The sequence below is a fragment of the Saccostrea cucullata genome, unplaced genomic scaffold (genome assembly GCF_032062105.1).
Source record: "Saccostrea cucullata isolate Sc308-1 unplaced genomic scaffold, CSIRO_AGI_Scuc_v1 ctg2, whole genome shotgun sequence".
NCBI lineage: Eukaryota > Metazoa > Mollusca > Bivalvia > Ostreida > Ostreidae > Saccostrea > Saccostrea cuccullata.
Window position 1 is genome coordinate 426881 of NW_026936751.1, and position 26202 is coordinate 453082.

A 26202-nucleotide genomic window follows, 5' to 3' on the forward strand; every position below is an offset into this window, starting at 1 on the left:
TTATTATTGTATATTAATCAATGTTAATTTACAAAAAAAAATTATGATATTTGTTCCTTTATTATTTTTTATTCAAGAAAAAATGCTATCTCTTTTGTAAAGTCGGACATTCAGGAGTATGCTTAAAACTTTATGTATACCAATGTTTAATATAATGATAAGCTCTAATCAGACTTATCATTTCCAATGGTAAGCTCATTCCAATAAGTGTGAATTTTCCCTAAATACGAGGACCTTGGGATTAATATAAACTTCACGAATCAAAGACAGTGACTCACCGTCAAATTTCCGTCATTTTTGTGGTTTTTCTGTTTAAATAGCACACACATATTCCACAAACTGCCTTTGTGCCCGAGATTGACTATAAAGTAGATAAATTACAGATATAGACTTTTTCACGAGTCATTAGCTTTACAGTTGATATTACGTGTAAGTATTTAAAATTCCTGATTTCTGTTGAATCTTCAGTGTTGAAAAGAGATAAGCTACGTAAAGTAACAAACAACAGACCGTTAAGGAACTTGATGAGTCAGCAATTATATAACGGGTAAACGTTTATACATACATGTATGTGACAATAAATTATTCAAAGTTAACTTACTGAGAGGAAATTTCTTCTTGGGGGTGTGAGGGTATGGGGTGGGGGTATTCCTCTTTCTTTATGATATAATATTCTACTTTTTTCTAGAATCCATCAATACAGAAAATATACTTTTGATTGGTAACAAAATGTCCTCTTTTACCATATTTGAGGAACTCCTGGTCTATTTTCTATGTATTTTCAAGAACAAAGATTTAATCATAAACTTGAAGCGTGTTCGGTTCTTATACTCTTCACAAAGTGGTACACACGAATCGCTTTATTTGTGTAGATACATCAAATACTTGCAGACCTAGAGAAATTTTCAAATAGTTTAAAAGTAAAAGTGATGGAAATTAACCATTTTTATTTTGTCTTTGTATAAATTTTCTTTTATTTTCAATTCTATTTTATTTAGCTTATTATATTGAAGTTCCAGTATCCAAGAGAAAGAGATTACTAAAATGATTAATGGCCTAGTGATAAATCGGGTGTATATTACACTTTGACTTTTGTCTGGAAATGTCAAGTATTGAAGTTTTCATAAAAACATCATAATGAAATGAGAACAAAAGAAGTGTTCGGTTAAATATAACATTCTATGCTTTCATATCCCCTTGGGAGTTTACGACCGAACAACTTCCTCCAGTGGTAAGAATTCCGCATCTGTAAACTAACTGTCGTTTCCTCGTAAGTCTCATGTACCTGCTTAGTGCAGTAGAACATCAGATAAATAAATATAAGTGGATTCCAACATAAGCCACGAAGGTAACAACAAAACAAAAAGGACGACGAAGAGGACACAAACCGAAACGGAAACGAAATAAAAACAAACCGAAACCCCCCGACAAAGCGGTTTACATGTATTCGTGTTTGTCTATTTTTTTTTTTTAAATATAACATCTAATCCTACGTATAGGCCTATACATAAAACACTTTCTTTGAATAGCAACAACAGTTTAATCTCCTTTGACTCAACATTAGAATCCATTATAAAAATTTTCTTTGAGTCTGTTAAAGTGATATTTAGTTTAGTTTATTTATAAGTTCAGACTAACTTAAATTAAAAAGGTCTTTCTGTTTGTTTTCATTGATATCACAGATTTAAAACAATAACCGATTCATTTCCGACTCGGATATAAATATCAAACAAAGTTTAAAGTCAATTTAACTAATAGAAACGTAGGGATATTTAAGTTCAAAAATAGGTAAAAATTTGAATTTGAACTTAAATAACAAATATCATGTAAATCTATGCTTAATCTCGTATTTTTATTTATTTTTTTTTTAAAGCTCAGATACGCCATGTATAGCTTTAAAAATGAATTAAAGATGCCCTCAAAGATATCAATATTTTTTTTTTATATTTTGACCTTGACCTGTACTTTTGACCCTCTCTCTTGAACAATTAGTATTAGGGCCTTCACATTTGAAAGATATATTCCTTGTGACAAGACCTTTGTATACCAACAATTCGACATTGGAGTTTTTCATACTTTTGACAAACTTAACCTTGTCAACATCTTCGCTGCCTTGGCAATAACTTTTGAAGTTGGTGATAGGGCTTCATATGCATATTTCTAATGAAATCCCATGGAAACCATTAAGTCCCACCTTTGATCTTGACTTTGGAAATTGACCCACACTTTAAAAAAATTAATCTTGCCCATAACATTTGAATGGTTGGAGCTTGTGCTTTAAAATTTCACAGGTACATTTATTTATTTATTGAGACAAGTTCTTTCTTTTGGTTAACAACATTTTTCATATTTTGACCTTAAAGTTATGAGCAGCTTTCACCTTCGTCAAAAGCTGCCTTGTGGGGACATGAGTGTTTCACAAACACGTCTTTTTTAAGAAATACGTACTTTAAAATTTTTGCTTAAATTTTCAACTATATACAGGTATTCATAAACACAATTTTAAGTCATCTGAAAGTGTTTATACACCATTGCACCATGCATTCTAAAGGTTTTCCTGGAAAGAATTTATGGTAACCTTTTTTACTGTTTATCTGTGTAATTTGTTAAGTTGCTGTGAGCACCTGACGTATTTTCAAAATGTCTAAAAGTTCTGATTTTACAATTTTAACAAACTGAGAAAGAAAGAGGAATAGATCTAGGGGTGTTCACTATTTAATTCGTCAATGCTATGTAACTCTTGTTTAATTCAAGTAAGAGTGATGACATCCATGCATTTTGAAGCGTTCAGACAGCTCTTCGATATTAGTTCTATACAAAACCCCTCATTAGAGGGAGGACATCGATAACACCTACATTCCTGGTGGTAATTCTAAACATAAATTGATTGAGGTTGTTTTCCTCAAACTTACTCATGATTGCAACCACGAGCCCAATATATATTTTAAACTAATGGACTTCTAAGGCGCGAAAACAAACCGCACGTGGCGGATAGCGGGTTGACACAACCTCCTTTGTCCCCCCACGTATAGAAACTATTGTGGGTGGTCTAAGTACAGAGTTTTAGTGCAACCCAACTATTATGATATCGGAAATATTAATATTTTTGACTTTGATGATGTTGCCTCAAATGCGCATGTGCCTTAAGGCAGTCATTAACAACTGTAATCAGTTATCATTTTATTGCAACAATGAAAGTGGATATGGAGGAACACATACAAATAGTTGCACAACTCTGCCGTTGGAAATAACCTCGTGTGATTGAACAAAGCTATTATTGACGAAAACCTGAGTATTACTATTGATTAGTGAGTACTATGTTGTACTTTTCGATATGTACCGAGGTCGTGACTACATTGATACAAGGAAAGTAAAACTAAATTAACTTTCTGATAACTCAATATCACAAAGAACAATAAAGTAAAATAATCCTTTTAAGCCTTACATTAAACGACATCTCCAGTTTTGCATAAATTTGTATTTTGCAGGGTTATTACGAGTTACGTGATTGACTAGAAACCCTTGATTTTGGTCGTCTGCGCCGCAGTAAAGGGCGCGAACTTGGGTCATTTCTGTAGAGAACGGATGAAGGCATCATATTGCTGTAATGTTTATAACTGTTCTTATTCTTATGGAAATTCTTCATTCATTGTGAAACATAAAATATTGTAAACTCATAAATACCCCGTAAGTGGAGTGACGCAAGGTTTTGCTACAAACAACCAGTTTTAATACCGACCACTTCACCCCCTTTATAACCAGAAAGCTTGTGAAGTGGCGCCGTGTCAATCAAGGATAATCTGGACCTGAAAGGCGAAAACTCATCAAACGCGAAGGCTTGACACCCGACACGTGACCACAATAAAGGTCCCTTATGTGGTATACCAGTAAATTATGAAATAAACAAGCCGCAAAAATGCTAAACTTGTAATTTTGAAAGTAGCTGCAGATCTGTAGCTAGCTGGTCTGAACAAATTGGGATGGAAACCAGACAGCTACAGTGCCACCCATAAAAAACATATATTTATTGCGCACAAAAACTTGCTTATGCAATGCCTAACGTTGACCCATATTTTATACCCAATGCAATGAACAAAATGTGTAGGTTTATGTGTATATGTCTTCGAACACGTCCCGAAAATTTGTTTTCAGGTGATGTGATTAACAGAAAGAAGATAAACACACTGAAGAAAAATAATCTTTATTTGGGAACGTAATATAAACAAACAAAATATTGCCGCCGACAATATAAAAATAACCTTTATCAGGTAAAAACAAGTGCAATACAGACAAATGTCGCTAAAATTCAAATAAAATAAATACAAGACTGAAGTCATTAGAATTATATATACAAAGTGTTCACCTAGTGTACTAGTATACAGAGTTATGAATATGCTAAATTCATATCGACCCAAATCAAAAACTTAATCAAGTTTAAGACTTTGGATACTAAAAAAGTTGAACATTAAAAACACTCAAGCAAAATTGTATCTTATGTTCTAGACTAAATACAAATATTTCATTAAAAAATACAGAGAAAGATTCTGTGCTCTTTTTGACTAACAGGCTGTTAAAATGAACCGCCACTCAAAAAGTTTTAGATCAACAAAATATGTAAAACTCATCCCCGGACAGGGAACAGTCATTATCATCTCTAATTCTTTGGTATCCATGGAAACGAACAATTCGATGCATTCAAATTTTCTAAAAATTGGTCCACATAAACCGTTTACAGTCTACAGTTCAATAAATGCATCGAATTGTGCGTTTGTGTAAATATTAACGAGACTTAATGTTTTTATCCACACGTACACTTTACTTTGCAAACAATGTTGACAATACCATAATCAAATACCATGTAATCAATGACTTAGATATTCACTTTAAAATGGTCTTTATGAATGCACCACACTCCCTTTAAAGTTACAGTTTAATAAATTCAAATATATGGGCAAAAAATCATAGTATATAAAAATAAATTCTTCACAGATTTTTCAGGTAAAATCAAAACATGGCAGTTCTGAGAAGAAAAAATATTTACAACACCTAACTTTATGCTGTACATAAAAATAAAATGCTGACTAGAACGCACAATTTATACACAATACAACTAAAATCACAAATTAAGCAAACAACAAAACTTTTTATATAAGTCAAAAACTTATTATTTATTTTTCAGTCGGCTTTAAGAAAGACTTTCATTAAGAAAATAAGACATTGTCTTATGTTAATTTTCAAAGATGATCTATGAATTTTGTAGGGGAAAATAATGATAATGTTTATGTTTTCTTTTATTGTAACTAATGCTTTAGTAAGTGTAAATAAAAAATAATTTTTTTCCAAGAAATGGAAAGGGATATAAAATGAGAGAAAGAGAGAGAGAGAGACTTAATTTGATGAATGCAGTAAAGCGTATATAAACAATATTTATAAATCCTAAACAAAATATCTCTGGAGCTCTACAGTATATCGATCCAAGAAAATATTTTTCTACAGTACACCTCCAAAACACCGGTTAAGTATGCCATTTGATAGCAGTGACGTCATACTGTTCTAAGCGTTGTGTTCTACTAAAGTTTCTCACAAACCAGGTACAGGCAAACAAATATACCAATGGATATGGATAAAAGCTTGTCTTCAAATTTTCCTTTCCCTTTTCAATACAATATTCTCATTCAAGCCTAATGCAATGTATTTTGTCGTAAAGCAGTTAATTTTGAGGCGTTTAACAGTCAAACCGGGATATCACGCACACAAAAGGGAAAGGTGAAAAAATACAACAAATGAAAGTTGCTCTACTTTGACAAGAACCATGTTTCCTGTGATCTGGAATGCAAGAACGTTTGGACTATTCAAAATCCATTGTTGTTGGATGTTATTCCACACCATACGTAAGCCTCTGGATGAACCTGATTAGCTCATAAAAAATAAACAAGTCCCTGGACAGGACGTTTCTCTTATTTACAGAATGTACATTCGATGTCTCCATGGCAACAGAGAGCGTCTGTCATTCACTGCCACTGGTCTCAGCGGGACTGGCACGAGAACCCTCCCGCCTTGTCTGAAACAGTCAAAATAATCATCATTATCCTCATAGTCATATCGGGAGAGGGGTAACTTTATTTTTTTCACTTCAAAAATTCAAACATTAACTTTTTTAATATACAGTTATAGTATATATCATTGAAGGGGTTAGCAAGATTCCAGTTCCCCAAGACCAGAACTATTTCCCGAGGCATAGCCGATGGAAATAGGTTTGGTCTTGAGGAACTGGAATCTTGCTAACTCCCTCAATGATATATACTTTAACTGTATATTAATCTATAAGTTCAAAGCTTTGTTCGCGGGATCATGGAACACATATGGATCAAAGGTTAAATGTCAGATATTTGTGAAATGAAATTCTTAATTTAGTATTACAGACAACAGAAGTGTGAAGATGCAATGTTGATTAGCATATTTATATTGGAATTCTAAAATATTCAAGCGCAATGCAAGCAAGCTTCATGATCCCGGGGTCATATTCAAGCGCGAATACTTTAATTAAGAAAAGCAAAATATCAATTGAAATGAAAACATTCTGTCAATTTGCTTGCAAACTTTCTAGCATTGAGTTGTGATGTAAACTATTCAAATGAACACAGCAGCGCAAATGAGAAAAAGCTCGTAATTTCAACAAATCACAAAAAGAAAAGGCGATAAATAGCCGGAACGAATCCGGTTTTGTTTGAGGTCGCGTGCAGCCATAGGTGGCCGAGCTCTCGGGAGCTGTGCGTATAATCCATGCACGTTACTTTTTTGTGTCCCCAAGGGGAACATGCGGGTGTTGCCTCATAACTCTTCTTAAATGAAGGTTAATTCAGTCTATTGTGAGCCTCTAAAGCATGTCCATTGTCGTCCAACAAAATTCAAGAATAAGGATATCTCGATCAATTGCTTTTAAAATAGTTTTTGATATTATTTCCTTATTCATAAAACAATTGTTTTTGTTCTTCTATGTACATGTATATATTATTGTAAAACTTTGTAAATGTTGTATGGCTATTCAGATTTTATGTATGGGAGAGGACTATCTAAGTTTTTGGAACTTGTGTCCAATCCCTTTGACATATTGTCAATAAAATATGTTCAAAACAATAAATTTTTTTTTTAAATTCCGGATCGAATGTATTTTCCTTTTAAATATGTAAAGCAATATAGTCTTAAACCGCACCTAGCCTGTTCTTCCTTCCTTCCAATTGAACGTTTAACTCCAAAAAATGTTTAATTTGTTAATCATATTATCAAAGATTGTATAATTTTCAATAGACGGCAACAAGTGAACAAATATAATTTTAATGTAATCTTCATGTGATGAAGTTGTCGGTGCTTAAAAGTCAAATTTAATGTCGGAATCTTCCGCCCATGAAGGAAACAATTTAGTAGATAGCCATCACTCTATGTTCTGTTGCACGGCAGGGCGCATTTCATTTCACACCTGACATTTTTATTAATTTTTTTTAGAGTTTGATCAAAGTGTGCCATGCCTCATAAAATTCTAAATGTTATTAAACCAGGTTACATAAAGGACAAAAACGTAAAATATGACCATAACACCAATCAGCTAAATTTTAATAACTAATGCCGACAATTAAGGCAGAAATAAAGCATAATCTGTGTCAAAAATCAACCCAAGTTTGGGTCGTGAGTATTACACAAAGCCACCATTTGGTATAGTCACTGACTCTAAAATGGGATAATTTCTTAAACATTTGAAAGAGGAAAAAAAATCTCGCAAATAACCAAAAACATTATAATAATAGTAATAGTTAAAAAATTAAAATAAAAGCACAAATGTAACCATTTAAGAAGCCTTCTTCACTATTTTGTGCTAAATAAATTGAAACCATCAAAAGGTGAAATGTTTGATAATTTATCGAGCGCTCCCTATTACAGAAAAACTGTCAGGTTGGGAAATACATTATATTTAACAAAATTAGCTTCCAATGAGATGGGGATTCAAAGAAAGAGATGTTTTTTTTACAAGATGGGAAAGATGGTAAGTTAATTTTAGTTATTACAAAAAATCGTTGGGTTCATTATGTCTGAGTAATTCTACGACAAAAGGGCCAATCAGTTCGATCTCTCCGAAGAATGAACAGTTAATTTCTTTGATCTGAAATTTAAATACAAGTGGTGTTAAAGAATAATGGAAGAACACGGGGAAGAATCCCGTATAAAGGAACAACAATTATTTTACAGTAACATCTTATTGTTCGCCAATTGTCCTTTGTATCTTTTTCTTTCTTTTTCATTTAACCCCTTTTTATGTTATGAACATTTTATCCATTTAAAGTTTTAAGAGTTTCTCATAATATCTTGTCATTAATTAAACGATTAGAAGAAGTTCCTAATTTGAATTGCAAAGTAAATTGTGGAAAAAATCTCGGAATTTTACATTTTAATTTACATTTTCAGAATAGTTTGACAATACATAACATATGCATATTGATTTATTGAGTTAGATAACATGAGTAAGAAAATAACTGTGTGAAAACTGAATGCAGTTTAGATTTTCTTTTTAAAGTATATAACGTGTTTTTAGGACAACACTATAGAAGTTACGTTGTGGGATACTGGTTTCCGCCAAGAACAGTACATGTTCATTCAGCCCTTCATCGTTTATCTGTATATCGATTACTTAATTTTCATCAGCATTTGGATTCTTACGGGTTCGCACCCGCCCAAGTACATTTCGTATTTTCCTTGTTGAAAATATTGCAAATTAAGGCACAGAAGGCACGCAGTGAAAAGTCGCCGATTGAAAAGCTTAAGGTTGAGACTAGAATGAATTCGATATCGCAGTGAAAATCATCTCCAAAATTTACACGTTTGGAAATCCAATAAAAATCCAATAAATCCTTTAAAGAGGCGTCTAGTGCTAATTGTTTAATACGTCGACATATTTAGTCGATGCCCAAAAGACTGCAGGGATTTTTTTCCTTTAAAAGTGCCCTCAACAATTCTCTGTGGCTGAACTTTATCCCACTAAGCAATAGCTCACCCAATAATTGTAAACAAAGTGGAAATTAACAGATATTGTGCAGCGAATATGGCTGCTTAATTAATTTTCAATGATTACACTTGCAGTGTCACCCTAAACGTTGATTTCACTTGACAATGAAAGTGACTACTTCCTTTCAATGGTTCTTGCATGAACGCGTTTTGTGTTATTGCACGAAAAGTATTTTATTTTAATCCAATCTCTCTAACTTTATACAGGTATTCAATTTCTATTACCAGTCACCTGGGTAAACATAACACGTGTCTAAGTGTGCTTCACACGGCGGAACGTGTGGACTGGTGCTTTATTCGCATGTCTACCAAGTCTGTACTGTCTATGGTCGCCAAAGGGTGTACAGGGATTGAGGACTTTCGAAAATCACTCAGTTTACAAAATTAAATTCACCAATACATTTAAAAGGCAATCCTTTGAAAAGCTGTTTATGGTACAGAGTAATTACATGTTTCCGGAATTAATTTAACGATGCGGCATTTTGAAAAGATCAACGGGTTTTAAGAAACGATCATTTGACTCCCCTGAATCTATTAACGCATCCCTTCCCTTAAAATTAATTGTTTTCTTCAAATTAATTTATCATAAATGACAAAGGTGCTACAAAAGGAAAACATACTAAAATAAAACAAAACGAAAAGAAAGGCTGCATATGACGTCATCAAGGACTGTTCTACGAAGGCTTTCTTACAGACAGCAGACAACAAAATGACAACCTTGGATTTTCATGCAAGTAAGAGATTAGTGCAAATGTATACGCGCAATCTTAAATCCCGTGAAAACAACTACTCATGTAACGTTTCCGCACCCTACGATACGGTAATCAAGTAACCAAAACCTAAACACGGTCGAAATGATACTTATTCTAAACATCGACTTCGTAACTGAATAAGATCCCAAACAGTAAAAATTTTGAAATTAAGAATGTTTTCAAATACACAAATGCCAAGTTTACCTGGTTCACTGATATGTTTAAACCAAATGTCGACAATGACATCAATTTTGATATAATTATTCATATAATATGAAAGGGAGCACGTGTGCAATATGCCCATAATTAATTCATAACGCCAAAAACTGTATACAGTTGTGTACCTGAATTGAGTCAAATGTTGCATTAAAATAAGAATTCTTTAGGCATGGAATTCAAGATTGAATTTTATTGAGTTCGGCATAATAAAAGCAGAAACGTCTATTTTGGCATGGGTTCATAAACTATTGGCGAGTGTAATTTATGATAATAAACATTATTCTTGACAACTGGTCTACGGCCGGCCGGCGGACATGTAAATTGTAAAACAGACAAAGTATCCAGTCTGTTGCAATGCTCGAATCCTTCATCGGCCGTCTGCCGAGGACCGCCGTTTCGCCATAATTATACCAGTTTGCATCACTGAATTCAAATAAAAAAGATTGAACACAAATGTTACTTTTTTGTTATCTGTTTTGGTTAATACAAATTCTAGCAGAAATGCAAAATACGACCGTGAACCTTTCGCTCGCGGAATGAATACCGAACCGCCCCTTGAACTCTCATTTTTGTGTCCCTTGATTTGTCATACAATCGCATTAATTTAATTCATTTTTTTATCCACAATTCCCGTTCTTTGATTTGCCTCTGGTTTTATTTGATTTGGTAAAATTAGGAATGAAATATTCTGTTCTTCTGATTAGTTATGCATTGATATAAACGACCTTAAAATCATAAACAAAACAAACAAAAGTATAGAATGTTACAACATATTGTGTAAAAATTAATTTATACAAGTGGCATCATAGACAAATTCACGCCTACAACCAAGAGAATTCTATAAGTATTTTATCTTAATTTTTAATTTTAATTTCCCACAACTTTAAGCCAACATTTACAGCGTGAGTACATTGACAACTTCCGGTTATGATCACGCAGAACGATTATGCACATGCAAAACACACGTGCAAAATAAACGTGTAAAAAGAAAAAAATTGCAACATACTTAAAAAGATCTCTTTGGCAGGATAAAGCAAAACTGAGCTCATTCAGTGAAAACAACCGCACAAATTTTTAAAAATTCTTTACAGAAAACTTTATGCCACGTGATCATAACGGATATGCTCTGGCGACTATGGTGACCATAACTCTAACAAATTGATCACAAACAATGGTATAAGCTTACTTTGCAGTCGGGTCCACGACGTGTTTGATCCCCCTGGTTTGTAGGCTTGAACTCACCTGCATGAAACAAATGCACCATATTCAGCCTTTGTCACCTGTTTAACGTTTTACATTCAATAGTTTGGAATATTTCTGATATCCATATATCAGTTTACCCTTCATAATTTGACATTGATACATTTATTTCTGACAATAACATGTATATATAATGATTAAAAGCGAATAAAGATAAATAGCCAGGTTATAGGCAAATGAAAAAAAGCATCGAGGGAATATCTATACCCATATCTGATGTGACTGCATTGCATTACCGAAAATTATATAACTTGCTTTAACTTTGGCCATCTTAAATTTTTTTTTGTAAATATCAGATTTAGTAAAGCGTTTCACTCGCCAAGTCTCCTGGATTTTGACGATTTGACATTATATTAAAAAAAAAACTTAAAAAGAAATAGGAAGAAAATATGTATTTTCACATGGTTTTTATGAATAGAATAAGATCGGCAAGTGTTAAATTTTTAAAGTAAGGAGCAATCTTTTCACTCTTTTAACATTTAACTATGAGGGACTATCGTAGTTCAGAAGCCTCTGTATATAAACTTTATTGTTGTGTTGTTCATGTTCAGAATAGCAATGAATATTTTTTTTTGGTAATATTAGTTCCAAGTAAAGGTACTTTTGTGCTTGGTACCCCCCCCTTTTTTTTTCCAAAAAGGACATTACTTATGGATAATGTCAAATGATAAGTAAATGAGATTTTTTTTGCATAATGATTGAACTTTAAACATATTTTTATATCATTGTAATGAAGTGATTGCATGTAACTTACGAATTGTTAGAATTCAAAATCACTAGAATATTTAAAAAGATCTGTTACCAACATATAACAGTTGCTGCTAAAAACTTAAGGTGATACCCCCATAATAAAAAGAGTGGACCAGGACTTTAATTGAAAGCATACAATTAACCCTAAAAATGTCTCCTTTGCAAATATAAAAAATAAAAATAAATTGAAAATAAGCAAATATGTAAGGATTCTAACATTTTATTGTGGTGGATTGATTTGTTAAACATGTAAATTATTTTAAATTTTTAAAAATGTGATTAGAACTATTATATCCCCCCCCCAATTTTGCTTGGGATGGATCTGTATTAGGTTTTACAGGCAAGGGAGAATCCATCAATTCCCAACTGAATGGAAATTATTCTTCAAATCCAACAATTAATGAAAGGGCTTTAAAAACATAAATTATCACAAAAAAAGTCAATAAAGATGAGAAATTTTGAGTTATAGTTTTTGTAAATTTTGAGAAAGTCAAAGTGTTGAATAAATTAATAGATATTTACCAATTTAAAAACCCTCCTTATTTATAGAAGAATTTTTATAGATTTCAATGCATTTGTTATTGCAAACAAAATGTGTTTAATTTTTCAGGAGGGAGGGTAGGTTGCTGGTTTCCTAGAATACAGAATTTCGTTGGTATTACTTACAGAGTACCTAAAATTAATAACTAAATATTTATTTATGCTAGGAAATGGCAGTCACAGTCATTTTGATATTCACCATTAATTTTTGTGTCTGTACTTTAAATAATGTTGTTTAAAATGACATTTAGGAATTGGCATGGATACAGTTTTTCCTGGTATCACCTGGACAAAGATATGGATTTTAAATGGCAAAGGAAACAGTTCACATATTTCATATTTCTAACCTTTCATCTAAAAAATTGCTTTTACATTACTTCTTTTTATGAAATATGCCATACTTCCACCATTTTTATGATTGTTATTTGATGAGAAAAAGCCTTTATTTAATGAAAATTAAAGTTCTAAATATTTTTCACTTCTGTGTTTACTCCTGAATGGGGTTTTCATGAGGGAAATTTGTTGAGTGTGGACAGGTGTAACTTGGAGGTTCAACTCAATTTATTTTGCGAAATGGTAGAACTAAAAGAAATGTAAAGAAGATTTAATGCATCCATTTATTAGTAAATACAAGGGGTGTTTAAAAAAGAGTTCATTTTACTATTTCTTAAGTCAGCAATTGTCATTTAATTTTAGAGAACTTTTGAAGGGGTTGGATTTGCTTCAATCACACAGTCAAATCGGAAGACAAAGAGAACTGCCTGTCAAGTTTTGCTGGTACCCGATAGGTTTGTTATTTAATTCTAAGACTTTCAGCAACAGAGGCCATTGTTAACTTAACTATTTCAAAGATCATTTTTCAATTAAAGAGAATATTACCAATAAACCTCCCCCCAAAAAATTAACAACAGCATTTTATATTTTTTTAACTCAAATATTATTTTTGAAAATCTCAAGATTGGAAGACCATTTGAATCAGTGAAGTTAAGATGAAGGACATTGCTTCAGAGCATTATGCTAATGGCAGAGAGGACAAGATAATTCTGAGTCTGAGGCCCATTGTACTCAGTCATCTGATGGTCATTGTCAGAGAAATATTTCCTTAGGCTAACTATCCGTACCATCTTTTCTGCTATTTAAAAAACAAAGACAGAAACTCTTGCCCACATGTTTGATTTGTTTTACAATATTTTCAGACCAGGTGTCCTATTTCATTTTTTATCAATTCTGCTTTTAATGAATGGGTTTTATTTTTATAATTTCTTCAAAAGAACATATGACGCTGATGAGAAGTCTCATAATTTTCATGATCAATATTTGTGATCACTGTAAAAAATTAATGAAATTTTGACCAACAGTAAACACATCAAAGGTATCCATGGATAACAAAAAAGAAGCCACAATAATGATCAAAAAAATATGATTGCAATAATTTTTTTTTAAAAGCATTGTAAAACTGAATGGGTTGGGGGACATCAAAGCATGCTGCCATTTAACAAGTACAACAAGAAAAACAACAAAATGTAACATTTTTATTAATACATAAATTCTTTATATAAACCACTCATTGCATGTTTCTTGAACAGTTGGGATTTATTTCTCAAAAAACTTGAGGTTTCATATGAAGATGCAATATTTTCTGCATTGTGCACAATACTGCATGCAGCCAAATTAAGGGGAATAACTCTAAATTCTGATGCAAAATTTATTGATTTTTTTGCATTTATGCAAAAGAGTGCACATGTAAAGGAATTGGGTGCTTTGAGGAAAACTCAAAACTTTTTGGGAAACTTCTTAGACTGAATCAGAGTTGCTGTTCTTGGAAACATATCAAATAAACATATAAAAAGTGATAAAATAAACAAATTTACTTTTAAAAATCTCAATTTTTATATCTTCAATAAAAAAAATAGATGCATCTTCTAAGATATTTATTTACAAGAAAAATTATAATCACTGGAAAAAAGAATCTGGGGTCACACCAAGGAATGAAATTCTTTTAAAAGTGCACTAAATTAAAAAGATCAACTATAAATATACTTTTTTTTCATTAACTGCATGGGCAGTAATAAACTGTACAAATTTATCATGGTTACATCTTTATGACTAGAATGTATAACATTTTAACAAAACACTCATCAACTTTTCTATATACATAAAAAAACTTGTCCTCTAGTTAAAAAGAGTCCCTTGAGCATAATGTATCACTTAACTCCTTAAGTACAGTGACTTTACATATCACACAAACTTTTGAATACCAATCAACAAATGACATAATGATATAGGATACATCTCTGGCAGTGAATAACAAAGTATTTCCTCTTATGAATATGAACACATAGTGTGAAGAATTTACATAGGTATACATTTATACAAATGTCACTCCCAGAGTCAAATATCACTACAACAACAAAATACTTCAAAAAATAAACAATGTAGCATTATATGTCTGAATGCTGAAGAACTGGCTAATGAGTATGTTTTTATGCTACATGAATAAACAAACAAACAAAATGAACATCATGCAACAACTCCAAAAACAGTTAAAAATGCTAATGCTCTTATAAAAGAAAATAATAAAATAGCAAAATCTTGAACTTTTTGCTTTACATGATAAATGAAGAATTGAAAGCACTAAGCATGTAGGTGTTCCTTAGAAGTCCATGAAAGGTTGAGAGAGAGGCCACACTGTGGGGTACTAGGTTTACAGAGATCCCAGGGGATACTCATTTACCAGCTCTCTGTGTGTCTGACTTAGACTGGGTCTTTATGAAAAACCCTCCTGAAAATGACAGACACAGAAGATGGATCAAGAGAGGTTTTTTTTGGTCATTTGAGAGTTCAGGAAATAGATTCTCCAGATTGACACTGAGGTTATTGTATCTGCATTTCAATAAAACTACAAATAAATATGTATAAATAAATAAGAAAAAAGCTAACAGCTTCCTAAAAAAATATATATGTATAAAAGATACTATAAAGAATTGGATAAAGTGCCACAACAACAAATAAATGAGGGAGTTGTTGTTTTGACAAAATCTAACAACCATTTGGTAAAGGGACAACAACACAACACTGACAACAAAGCCTAGGATTTTCGGTCCTCTGATATACACAACAAGGCATCAATTACCTCCTGTTCGTCATGTGACCTTCTCTCTTGCTGTTCCCGGTACTGTCTCTGTCGTTCCTCAAACTCTCGTAATCTTTGGTTATACTGTTCTATTTGCTGCCGATACAACTGGTCCTCTACCTGAAGAGAAAAAAAAAATATCATGAAAACTTTGCAAAGATTTTCAAACTGCAGGGCATTTTCTGCCAGGCACTTAGTTTTCAAATGCTAGTAAAACAACAGTTTTCCATTTTGTAAGGTGAAATATACTGTTAAGTTAAGGCTGTGAAACTTTTTTCTAGACAAAGAAAACTTTTGGACAAGTTTTACTTGACTTTGAAAAACAAGAAAATGAGGGGCAAATGTTTCAGAAGTTGATGCAGTGGCAAGTGAAACAAATGCAGTTTAATTTTCACCTGTTCTCTTGCAATATGTTAGACCAAAATATAATTATAATGCCACACTTCAAACCATATGCAACTCTTTTCTTGTTCTCTTGGAGTGCAGCTGAAGCAACAGCAGGAAGAAAAACAGAACCAAAGAAGCAGCCCCATTCCTGATTCTCTGTACTTGATAATTTCCACAAAAATCAAACCATCACCTGCTTGAGGTACCAATTTTTATCACATTTTTAAAAAGTGAACAATCAAATTTTAATTGGATTTTGACTGACTTTTCTAGACTCTTCAGGATTCAACTATTTGCCTGATGCATATGGTTTAAATACAAGAAAAGCTGGATGCTTTGATTACAAAATAGTGTGTATGATGACTAGAGACTTTTTCCAGCAGCTGACTGCACTATTCTGAATTAAATATTGATTTTTCTTTGTCTTTTTAACCCATTGTGCAAAGAGCAGCTTTTAATTTGACTTTGTTTTGATCAGAGGACTTAGGAAAAATTCATTGCCATTTCCCTGATGCCATCTGACAGCTCAAAATTCACCTTGTCTGAAACCTGCTCTTTCAGATCCAGAATCTGCAGCTACCCAAATTGCACATATTACATAAGGTTAGAGGGGTCTTTGTCTTGGAAAGAGGCAGATGCAGTCAGAATCTGATGCAGTTAATTCCCCTTACAAGGACAACAACCCTGGCACTGCTGCATCTGAAGCTAGCACCCTCTCAAGGTCACAGGAGAATCCTGAGATCTGTTGTAGATTTAGATGCAGCATATGGCTCCATTGTGAGGGAGATTAACAGATCCCCACCCTTTCCACACTTATTTACTAAGCAGAAGACATTACTGGAAAACTCTTGCATGTTTTACCAAAACAGACTTGTGGGCTGAGTCCAAAATTTACAAACTTTTTGTTCCACAAAGACTGCATTGCATCTGCTATTTTTTCTTCTTAACAAAACACATCCTTAGAATCCATTTATAAATCCTTATGGAAGATGAAAAACAATTAATCAGAGTTGCATTTTAATTATCTCACGACTGGGGTACTAATTCCACAAATGATTGGGCAACATTGAAAGTGAAACCCAGGATCAGCCATCAGAAGAAATCAATCTAGTTTAGACTTGTAATGATGATTTAACCACCCCACAAAATAAATTAAAAATCCCTAAATTAATGTTTCCCTCACACAAGCACTTGTCCAAAACTATTGTTTCAACTTTCTGCAGAGTTGTAAAAAATGGATAAAGAATGGTCTTAATGTGTGCAATCGTGCCCAGGCAAACTGATTATGATGGTGAAAAATGCACAAGATTTGGGTGCCTTGTTCTAGAAGGGTGCTAGTTTTGGCATGTTCGTTAGATTAGTCTCTTTTGTATCCACAGTTAAGACAAATTTCTTTTGTAAATGGTTGTTAATTAGCGTGTTAAAAACACATTTCCTAGACCACAATGTAGAACAGCTAACTTTCTGAGGGACACATTGTGTAATTAGACATATGGCCTGTGGTTCTTCTATATCAAACTACAGCTTCCCAGAAATCATTTCAAATTCTCCCCTTATATTTCTTAATTCTAGTCTCTGTCTTATCTTTTATTCTCATTTACTCCCTATTCAAAAAACATAGGAAAATTTTTTTTCCTAAAAATGTATATTTGAAAACAGCTTGCAAAAAAAGGTTTAATGCAAGTTAAACACACATGTATAAGTGAAAATTAAACAAATGTATAAAGTGAAGTAATTAAAGACTAAGCTCTGACTGGAAAGAAAAGAAATCTTTTTTTCTGAAGTGTAAAGGTTCTGCTACTCAGTGGTATTAATTTCTAATTTCATTAGGATTGTATTAGAGGATTATAAAGTTTTCCTGCTTTGTCTTCATCCCATTTCAAAAGAGACCTAGTATTGGTGTGCACATTAAATGTATGGGTCTCACCTCTAATAAGGAGAAATTTTAAGGACGTATCGAAAACTTGTTGAAAATGAACAAAAGTGAAAAAAGCAGAGAAAATTGACAACTGTGATTAAGAGGTCAATAACATTTGAACACTAGATACAAAACAGCTACTAAAGAGTCAATAACTGGTTCTCATCTTTCTGGAAAGCTGCAAGAAGAGGTCCCCTCTCTCTCTATTTCTCTCTTTTAGTCCTTACCTCGGCTCTTTCCGAGTCGTATTCTATACAGCCTATTCCGTCTAGTCTGTGAAGGTCTATCCATCCTCTCCATATAACACACACTCCATTTAAGATAAACTGGGATTTTAGATGGACCTAAAAAGGAAAGAATTTAAATGCATTTAATGATTGAGAAATTTATCATAAAGCTATGAAAGTGGAAACTTTTTTTATACATTGTATTACAGAAGTCCAAGTTAATTGTTCCAGATCACGTTTTTGACATAAGGTTGGTAAATTGATGGGATAAGGAAAACCATATCTACAAATTAATAAAGGAAGGGCAACCATGCATTGACATGATTAGCCCAATATGTAAGATTTCTTGCCAATATTCCTAATGTCAGCAACTTTATTATCTCCAATTCATGTGACATTTTATATGTCAAATGGATTCCTTTTTCAGAGGAAAAAGACAGAATTGGTGTACTTTTATGGAATGATAACTGTCTCTAATACTCCAGAAACAACAATAGCTTATTTAGCAGAAATAATAGGACAATGCAAACTTCCCCATTCAATATGGTACACACTGTAAAAATTTTTAGACTTTCCCCTTTCTCATTCAATTCAGTGCACAATGTAAAAAAAACAAACACTCCTTCCCCATTCAGTTTGGTGCACATTGTAAAAAAAATGAGCAGGCCCTCCAAAACATTTTGCTCAATATATGTCACAATTTTTTAATACTACTTGTAATATAACTTTTAAGCTTTGCCAAGTTTATAGATCATATGTGATTCAGAAGTCAAGGAGTGCATGCCGGCTTACATTGCAGAATACAGAGTATTTCTTACACTGCCGCTCAAAACATAAGGAGGGTTAAATAAGATGTCAAAGGGTGCAGTCTCCCTTCACTTACAAGGATAAAACCAAACCCCGTCCTTTCATAACTTATTTTCTTATCTAATCAAAACTCATTATCATATTATATACCCATAACACACTACAATGCTAAGAGTGTTAAAAATGCATTAAGTGATTCGCTAGAGTAAACATTCTGAAAAGGTAATGTGCATAAAACGCATTGATACAGTCATTGACTTGTCTGAAGTCAATTGTTAAATGAGTTTTATACACAAACTTATTATCAAAGGATGGATAAAAATATCATAATTACAGAAAAACATCAACATGTTTAGATTTTCACTATTAAATTAAAAACCGTAACAGGTAGGCGGAAAGTGTAATTGAATAACAAAAGTTAACTTTTAAGAAAAACAAACTTATGGAAATGAATAATGAAATAGGTGCATGATGTCGATTTTAAATATCATCTTGAAAAAATAATCTTTTCATCATGATCGGTAATAAATATTGCAATGACATTTGAGTGAGTGGGAGGTTGGGGGTCTGGGTTGTTGAGATATACTGGAACCCCCACTCCTGATTCATATTGCCTGGAGCGGCTCTAAGTATGCCCTCCGCTCCTTATACACTGGGGAGTGTTTAGGCATGATGAAGTAATCACAGCACCTGTCTCTTATAAAATGTTTGTGAAATATCATCCCTAATTATATTTTATAATATAATAACTATAACATTAAATTGCTTATTGTAATCTGAAGTATTTTTCTATATACAATAATTGGTTGTCAATTAATATTACTAGGATTTTTCTGCAATAGCTCTCCAATGCGAAAGAGAGAGATTTAGATAATTATACAAACACATATGTGTAATTTATCTACTGTACTTAAGTAAACAAAATATCACATGCAAACACTTTAACTTGGAATTAGAGGTATTTTGTAACACCTTAATTCAAGGTAAAGCTCTCTCTAGTAGATTTTAATCTTTAGTGCGAATTTAAACAATGCTTTAGGACCATTCTAAAAATAACATTTCTATGGTCAGTGGGCATTTTAAATCCATTGTTCCTCCCCTTTTTGTGTTTATTCATGAATGAAAATGAGTGGGTGGTCACTGTAGGTAAAATAGGTCATTGAGTCAGCTGGAGCCAGGTCAGTGATCTGGAATTCGACTGGGAAATCCCAGCTCACATGTGTAATGCATTTGGAGCTGCTACCTTTGATAATGAAAGATAAAGTAGAGCATGGCTGTTTTAGACATGAGTTATCTCCCTTGTTTTTTTAATAAATAATCTTGAAAAAATTTATAATGAAAAAATCATTTCTTTGTGCTCATTTTTTATTTGGCTTTATGGGGTAAAATTAAGCTGTACGTACTTCATATAATAATGAAATTGCCTTTTGTTTTATTTATTAAATTTATTTAATTATGTTGGAAGGGTCACATCATTTTCAACATTTTGACAATTTCATCCTCTTTTGATCTTAAATGATTTTAATTAAGGTCAAGTGTAATTTTATAGATATGTGATATAAATTAAATATGCATCCTGGAAATTAAATCAATAAGATTAAATAAAAATGACTTTCCCTGATTTTCATTAGAACATGACCAAAAAAATAAATTTTCTGTAAGGATTTTTTGTCAAATTGGAAGTTAACATAAATGTGACAATAAGTGTGAACTTTTACAGTAATGTGACGCACATTTGTCTTGTCTTTATTATGTAAATGGCCCATTCATGTACAACATGTTTGTCTATATGAATTAAAAACTTGATAATTAATGTTTTATAAGTTTATTGTTTTCTCCCTTTGTAATGATGATGGAATATAACTGAGGCGTCAGTGAGGTGAATTAATTAAATTTGTTTTTTTAAATTCTGGTTGTGTATTTGCTAAATGGTTATTGTTTACAACAAAACAAAAGAAACAAAGCATGTAAGGAGACAAGCATGCAATTCATTGCATCAGTGGCTGCGTTTCTGTCGAGTTATTCCATTTTACCTACGTATGACATAACAAGTCAAGCCAAACGGTCTTTGTGGTTTGGCATTTCACCAGAAACCGCAAATCGCATTGATGAGACAGATAAAACCCAATAATGACTTATTTTTATGCTAAAACAATTGAAGATCAATACTACTGAAGGATCTAATGAAAAAAACTCAATGAATGGTAGATGTTTCTAAATAATCACCTCCATGGGTTTATTGACTCAAGGAAGCTAGCTGTTTCCACCCCCACATGGTATAAAATCTTCAGGAGGCTAACGATGACATTTTTCCCCACCTATCATCTGTTTCTTGTGAAGATGAAATTAAGGAACTATTCATAGCATTACCTGTTATTGGAGATTCTATTCAAAGTTAATTTGTTACACATATATTTGTTTACAAAATGACTTAATAAAAAATGATCAATGATCCATGCATGCAGGCCTTTTCTTAACTTTTTTAAAGGTGTGGCATAAACCCACAGTTTTTCATTTAAATAGATAGTTTTACAAGCATTTAATGACTCGTTTTAGATTTCATGGGATTTAAATTTATCACAGATAATTGTACATGAGTAAAAGCATGACTTAAGTCTTCTTTCCTTCAAGGCTTTACTTAATTTAAACTGAATCTGTTAGAAAGTCACCCAAACAATAATGCAATGTCCGTAATCAGTTATTATCCTGCGAAATCTTTTTTTTTTACCTTATGCTTGACACATTGAATACACAAAGCGTTAATGTCTATATGGCTCGTATACTTACCCCCTCGAGCAATATTTACCATGTACGAGTTGTGACAAAGAATTAATTCTGTATTCAGTCGGAAGATATGCTTATCATAAGGTCTACTATTTACCACTGTTTTTCTTTTGTTATAAGCTTTATTTTAAACGCCCTTTGGGTCTCTGCATATAAATGATTTTTTTTAAAGCATGTCTGTTTTGTTATTTCAAATTTTTTTTTGATATGAGGTATTAAAACAAAACAAAGCAAAAAAGAATTGACCCAAAAATACTCAAGAAATAAACTAGAAAAGAAAAATAATGTCTTTTTTGAAAAAGAAAATGTGAAGAAATTGGTATTAAGAAAAGCTGGGATTGTCCATTGTAAACTGATCATAATGAATACAATGGAAAGAATGAATGTATTTCTCCACCCCTGCAGAAGTCTTGCATATTTTTTAATCATGTTTATTCGAAAAGAAGGATGACATTTGTAACGCCCACATGAAAGAAGTTTCATGAAAGATGAAAATCCTGATTTTGATTGTCCCCAATTTTAGCCATGCTGTGGTCATTAAACAGGGGTGAGGTCAAGCAGTTAATGATTTGTGGGTACTGTGCAGTTATTACATCTCCATTCTACTGCATTAACACATCATTGCGGGGCTCAGAGTTGTATGCATGTTTTTTTATGGAAATGGCAAAATAATGGACAATAGACCCCATAAAAGTCAGTCAACAAAAACTTGGTGACCATTCAGCCAGAATAGAGAAATGACAAGCTTTTGTGGGGAGTTGTATAGAGTTTTTCCCCCCTCTTTGTCAGTGTTTTAGTTGGTTTAGACATTCCGGATGTCAGTGAGGAAACAGAGATAAGTTTGTAAGTACAAAGGAAGTCCTTTTTACTTATACACACTGTGAGTAGCTTCCGCTCGACCAAGTCACATGAGAAGTTTGGTGATCAGAAGACCCCAGCAAGAACTTTCTTAGAAAAATATCTCCTCTACATGACATGACCATCAGACTGAACAAATTATTATAATCATAAAAAATAATCGGAAATCCCAAAAATCTCAACTTTTTAAAAGATTGCGAAAAATTTAATCTTCACCAAAATTTATTCAATGTACATGTGTTAAATTCCTCTTTCATTTCTTGGTATAAATTAAATGTTATGACCCCATGATCAGATTTCAAGTTGATGTCATACAAGAGACACAGCCCCTTCAGAATGGTAGATTATTCACTAATTAATCAAGTCTTGTCAACAAGGGAGAAATTTTGACAACAGTGTCTAGCAAATAAATCACCGATTTTATACAGTTAAAAAACACAATGTTAAATTAAGCAAAAAACTTCCAGACAAATATGTTTTTTTTGTGATAAATACATTGACACTGATAATAATAGACAGACTTTTCAAAATGATTTTGTGACTAATACATTAACAAAATCATAGAAGGAAATGTCATAAATGCTTTTCTAATTAACACATTATCTAATAATACAGGTATACATATATTTTTTAGCCTGGATAGAGAGAAAAACAACCAGAGATGGATCTTACCTTTCCTGGCTCTCTCTCAAAATCTACATATTCTCTTGTGGGTATCCTATCTTCCTCTTTGTCTGACCAAGCATTTGATTCAAAATTTAATTGTAAATTTGTACCAGTGGCTACAAAGGCCTATAAAAAATAAAATTAGAAAAAAATGAATTAAGTATGAAATTCTGTACTACTGAAAGATGACATTTCCTGTTAAAAGTTTGAGACAGTATGGTGCAGTTTTATACATGGAAACTTTGTAAAATTTAACATTTTGTGGGGACAATTAAAATATGACGATTTCTTAACTGTTTAATTCTAAGAATATAGATCTATCTCTTTTTTCCGTTTTCGTCTTTTTTTTGTTCTTTTTAATCAACACGGAACATTAAACTAAACAGCACACACGTGTCTTGATCAAGGGGTGATTTAAATAGTAACTTACTATATCGGCGTGACCCTCCCGGCATTCTGTTTGAAATCTTAATTGTCGTTCCTCTAAAGGCCGGTCTCTAAATCCTGTGTATTTCACCTGAAATCATAAAACAAAAATCCCATCTGAAACTTTTTTCGGAGATTCGGTAGGTAAAGAAATCCGTGATCAACGGTATGTAATAAATCACTCCGCCATCTAAACTTCACAAACTTCCGTAAAAGAATGTGACCTGGTAATAAACTTCAAATAAACTTTACCTCACATTCTCGACTAAGTCTTCGAAATAGTTCATCGTTATCAAAAGTTGATCTTTGATCAGGCACAACTCTTGGCATTTTTCTTTGAGATATAATTCCGACTTCACAAGACAGCGTGTTTGTAAGTACTGACAGCATGCTTTCTGAGTCAACTTCATTCATGCTAAACACAACAATACTACACATTACACGAGCGTATCCGATCGCTCTTGATTGGCCAATTCGTTCGTCTTCGTGAAGTTTCCGAGTGACGAGAAATACCGACAATGACCATATATGGTAATTTCCGACTATTCATTTCCGTAGAATTTGCTACGTAAGCGGATATACATTATTATGCAAATAACATTTTCAATATTTGATGACAGCTCCCATATAAGGTTACTAGGCGGGGCATACGATATGAATAATGCAATAGTCCCTCCATATACGGTCTTGTGTGACCTACTTTCTTTTACTACGAGGTCATACGTATTAAATATTCAGATTGTTTTTCTCACGCTGTAAAAAGATGTTTTTCGAGCAAATTTCAACTCTCTTGTAAAATTAGAAATTGTTTACTTGTTTTTCAGAAAAGAATTCGATGAATAGATGTGGGTTAAAATTTTTGGCTCTCTTGGGTTACTCGAACAAAACAAATTTTAAATATTTTGTACCGACTATGCTCGCCTACAGTAGTATCCCTCTTGTAATCATGGGGTTCGAAAGCATGATTTCAACACAACTGTTTGTTGATCTGAGAGAAAAAATATTTTAGCCTTATCAATCATGGAAATGAATATTATCATTTATTCATGCCATGGCACGTAATGATATATTTTTAAAAATATATCATTATCTAAAGAGCAAAACTCATACTATAGAATACAAGTGTTGATTAACATAAGCAGACTATGTCACTTTATTCATTGAATTTTAATAGAAAAATCGTCGCTCATTTCCAGAGGATTTTGAAAAAAAATATTACTGCATGTAGCTCTCTCCCACAGGCCTTCCGATCGCTTAAAAAAAATTGTGTCAACACCTTAATTTTTTTTCTAAGCGATCTAAAGGCCTGTGCTCTCTCCTACCAAGGCCAGAATGGGAGAGGATCGTACATTTTGGCCGTGGTTTGCGACGATGCAAATATTCATAAACTTGGAAAATTATCAAGGAGTGTAATATTCTCTTACTGAAATAATAAATGTTCAATGAAAAAAAGAAGAAGAAAAAATAAAAACCGTGAGGCCATCTAAATAAAAATTTGCTTGCTCTTTTCAAACTAGGGATTTAAAAAAAAAAAAAGGTTATGTAGATAGGGAAAATATGGGTTTTTTTTCTCTTAGGCCTAAAGGTGAGGAAAAAAAGGTGTTTCCTGGAGAGGGCAAACAAACAACTTTTTAAAGATGGCCTGATTCTACAATTTTTAAACTGAATGAAGGTGTATTTATGTAGGCATGTGAATATGCAATTTGCTGCTCATGAAATGGGTTTGGATATATTTGAAATGTTCTTCTTTTTTGACACCTTTTGACATGAAGTATAGACATTTGCTTTATTTGGATCAATTTAAGTGTCAACAACACACAATTGAGGTGGGTGGCTGGGGTGTTAATTTACATAATGTATGGTAAAGTTAGAACAACTTTGAATCAATCTTGTTGCTTGTGTAAAACAGATATGCTTTTCTGTGAAAAGGAAAATTTTAATTTATCCCGGATTTTTCATTGATTGTTATTTTTGATAGTCCCGTTCGATAATTTTTCACTCATTAAGAGCGATGAGAAGCTTCTAACGACATTTCCCGTTTACTCGGCATTCAATGACTCCGGACCATTGAGCAGTGAGGGTTCTGTATCGTGCTAACGCCTACTGTGACACTACATGACCATGCTGACGGGACCTCGGTTTTAAGGAAGGTCCACACTTTTACGGATCCGGTTCTAATTTTACACATCAATATAAAATTCTGATTTTCACTTGTCTATTGATATAAAATCTTTTTGGGTGATTGAAAAGGATTTAGCAAGTATATATTTGTTTATTATAGTGTTATTGTGCATACAAAGCATTTAATATACATTATTTATGGAAATTAACACTTTGCACTCTGTCCATAAAATCTATATGTCATTTAGTACATACACAGACACAAAATTCTTAATTGCTTTTATGGACCTAAATCTTTTT

At 32.6% G+C, this 26202-nt stretch overlaps 2 protein-coding genes across 4 annotated transcripts in view; both read right to left on the bottom strand.

The window, feature by feature from the left end:
- The window catches only part of LOC134246465 (pre-mRNA-splicing factor ATP-dependent RNA helicase PRP16-like), a 48038-nt gene extending 45122 nt beyond the window's left edge, over positions 1 to 2916 (bottom strand). Inside the window, exon 1 of the mRNA XM_062728831.1 lies at positions 2857 to 2916. Coding sequence (XP_062584815.1) covers positions 2857 to 2916 — 60 coding nt within the window. The remainder of the gene's footprint in view (positions 1 to 2856) is intronic.
- A 2798-nt stretch (positions 2917 to 5714) lies between these two features.
- LOC134246494 (core-binding factor subunit beta-like) lies at positions 5715 to 24234 on the bottom strand. 3 transcript variants are annotated; one of them, XM_062728871.1, is made up of 7 exons: positions 24034 to 24234; positions 23786 to 23872; positions 23362 to 23481; positions 18241 to 18357; positions 15709 to 15828; positions 11212 to 11267; positions 5715 to 6061 (listed from the first exon to the last, which is right to left on the bottom strand). In XM_062728871.1, the coding sequence occupies exons 1-7, from the start codon at positions 24217 to 24219 to the stop codon at positions 5962 to 5964; spliced, it is 786 nt and encodes a 261-aa protein (XP_062584855.1). In that variant the 5' UTR covers positions 24220 to 24234; the 3' UTR covers positions 5715 to 5961. The 3 variants fall into 3 exon arrangements, with proteins under 3 accessions (XP_062584855.1, XP_062584853.1, XP_062584854.1); XM_062728869.1 differs by lacking the exons at positions 5715 to 6061; positions 11212 to 11267 and adding an exon at positions 14095 to 15357 and having other exon boundaries at positions 24034 to 24223; XM_062728870.1 differs by lacking the exons at positions 5715 to 6061; positions 11212 to 11267 and adding an exon at positions 14095 to 15474 and having other exon boundaries at positions 24034 to 24223.
- Between the last annotated feature and the right edge of the window lie 1968 nt (positions 24235 to 26202).

What these genes read in the sequence shown, in the direction of transcription:
- LOC134246494 (XM_062728871.1), bottom strand. Translation starts at nt 24,219, where the DNA reads ATGTGTAGTATTGTTGTGTTTAGCATGAATGAAGTTGACTCAGAAAGC. An exon ending in ACGACTCGGAAAGAGCCGAG is followed by an intron (nt 15,829 to 18,240) that starts GTAAGGACTAAA and finishes TTTTCTCTTCAG; the next exon opens with GTAGAGGACCAGTTGTATCG. An exon ending in GGTCACATGACGAACAGGAG is followed by an intron (nt 11,268 to 15,708) that starts GTAATTGATGCC and finishes TGTTTCATGCAG; the next exon opens with GTGAGTTCAAGCCTACAAAC.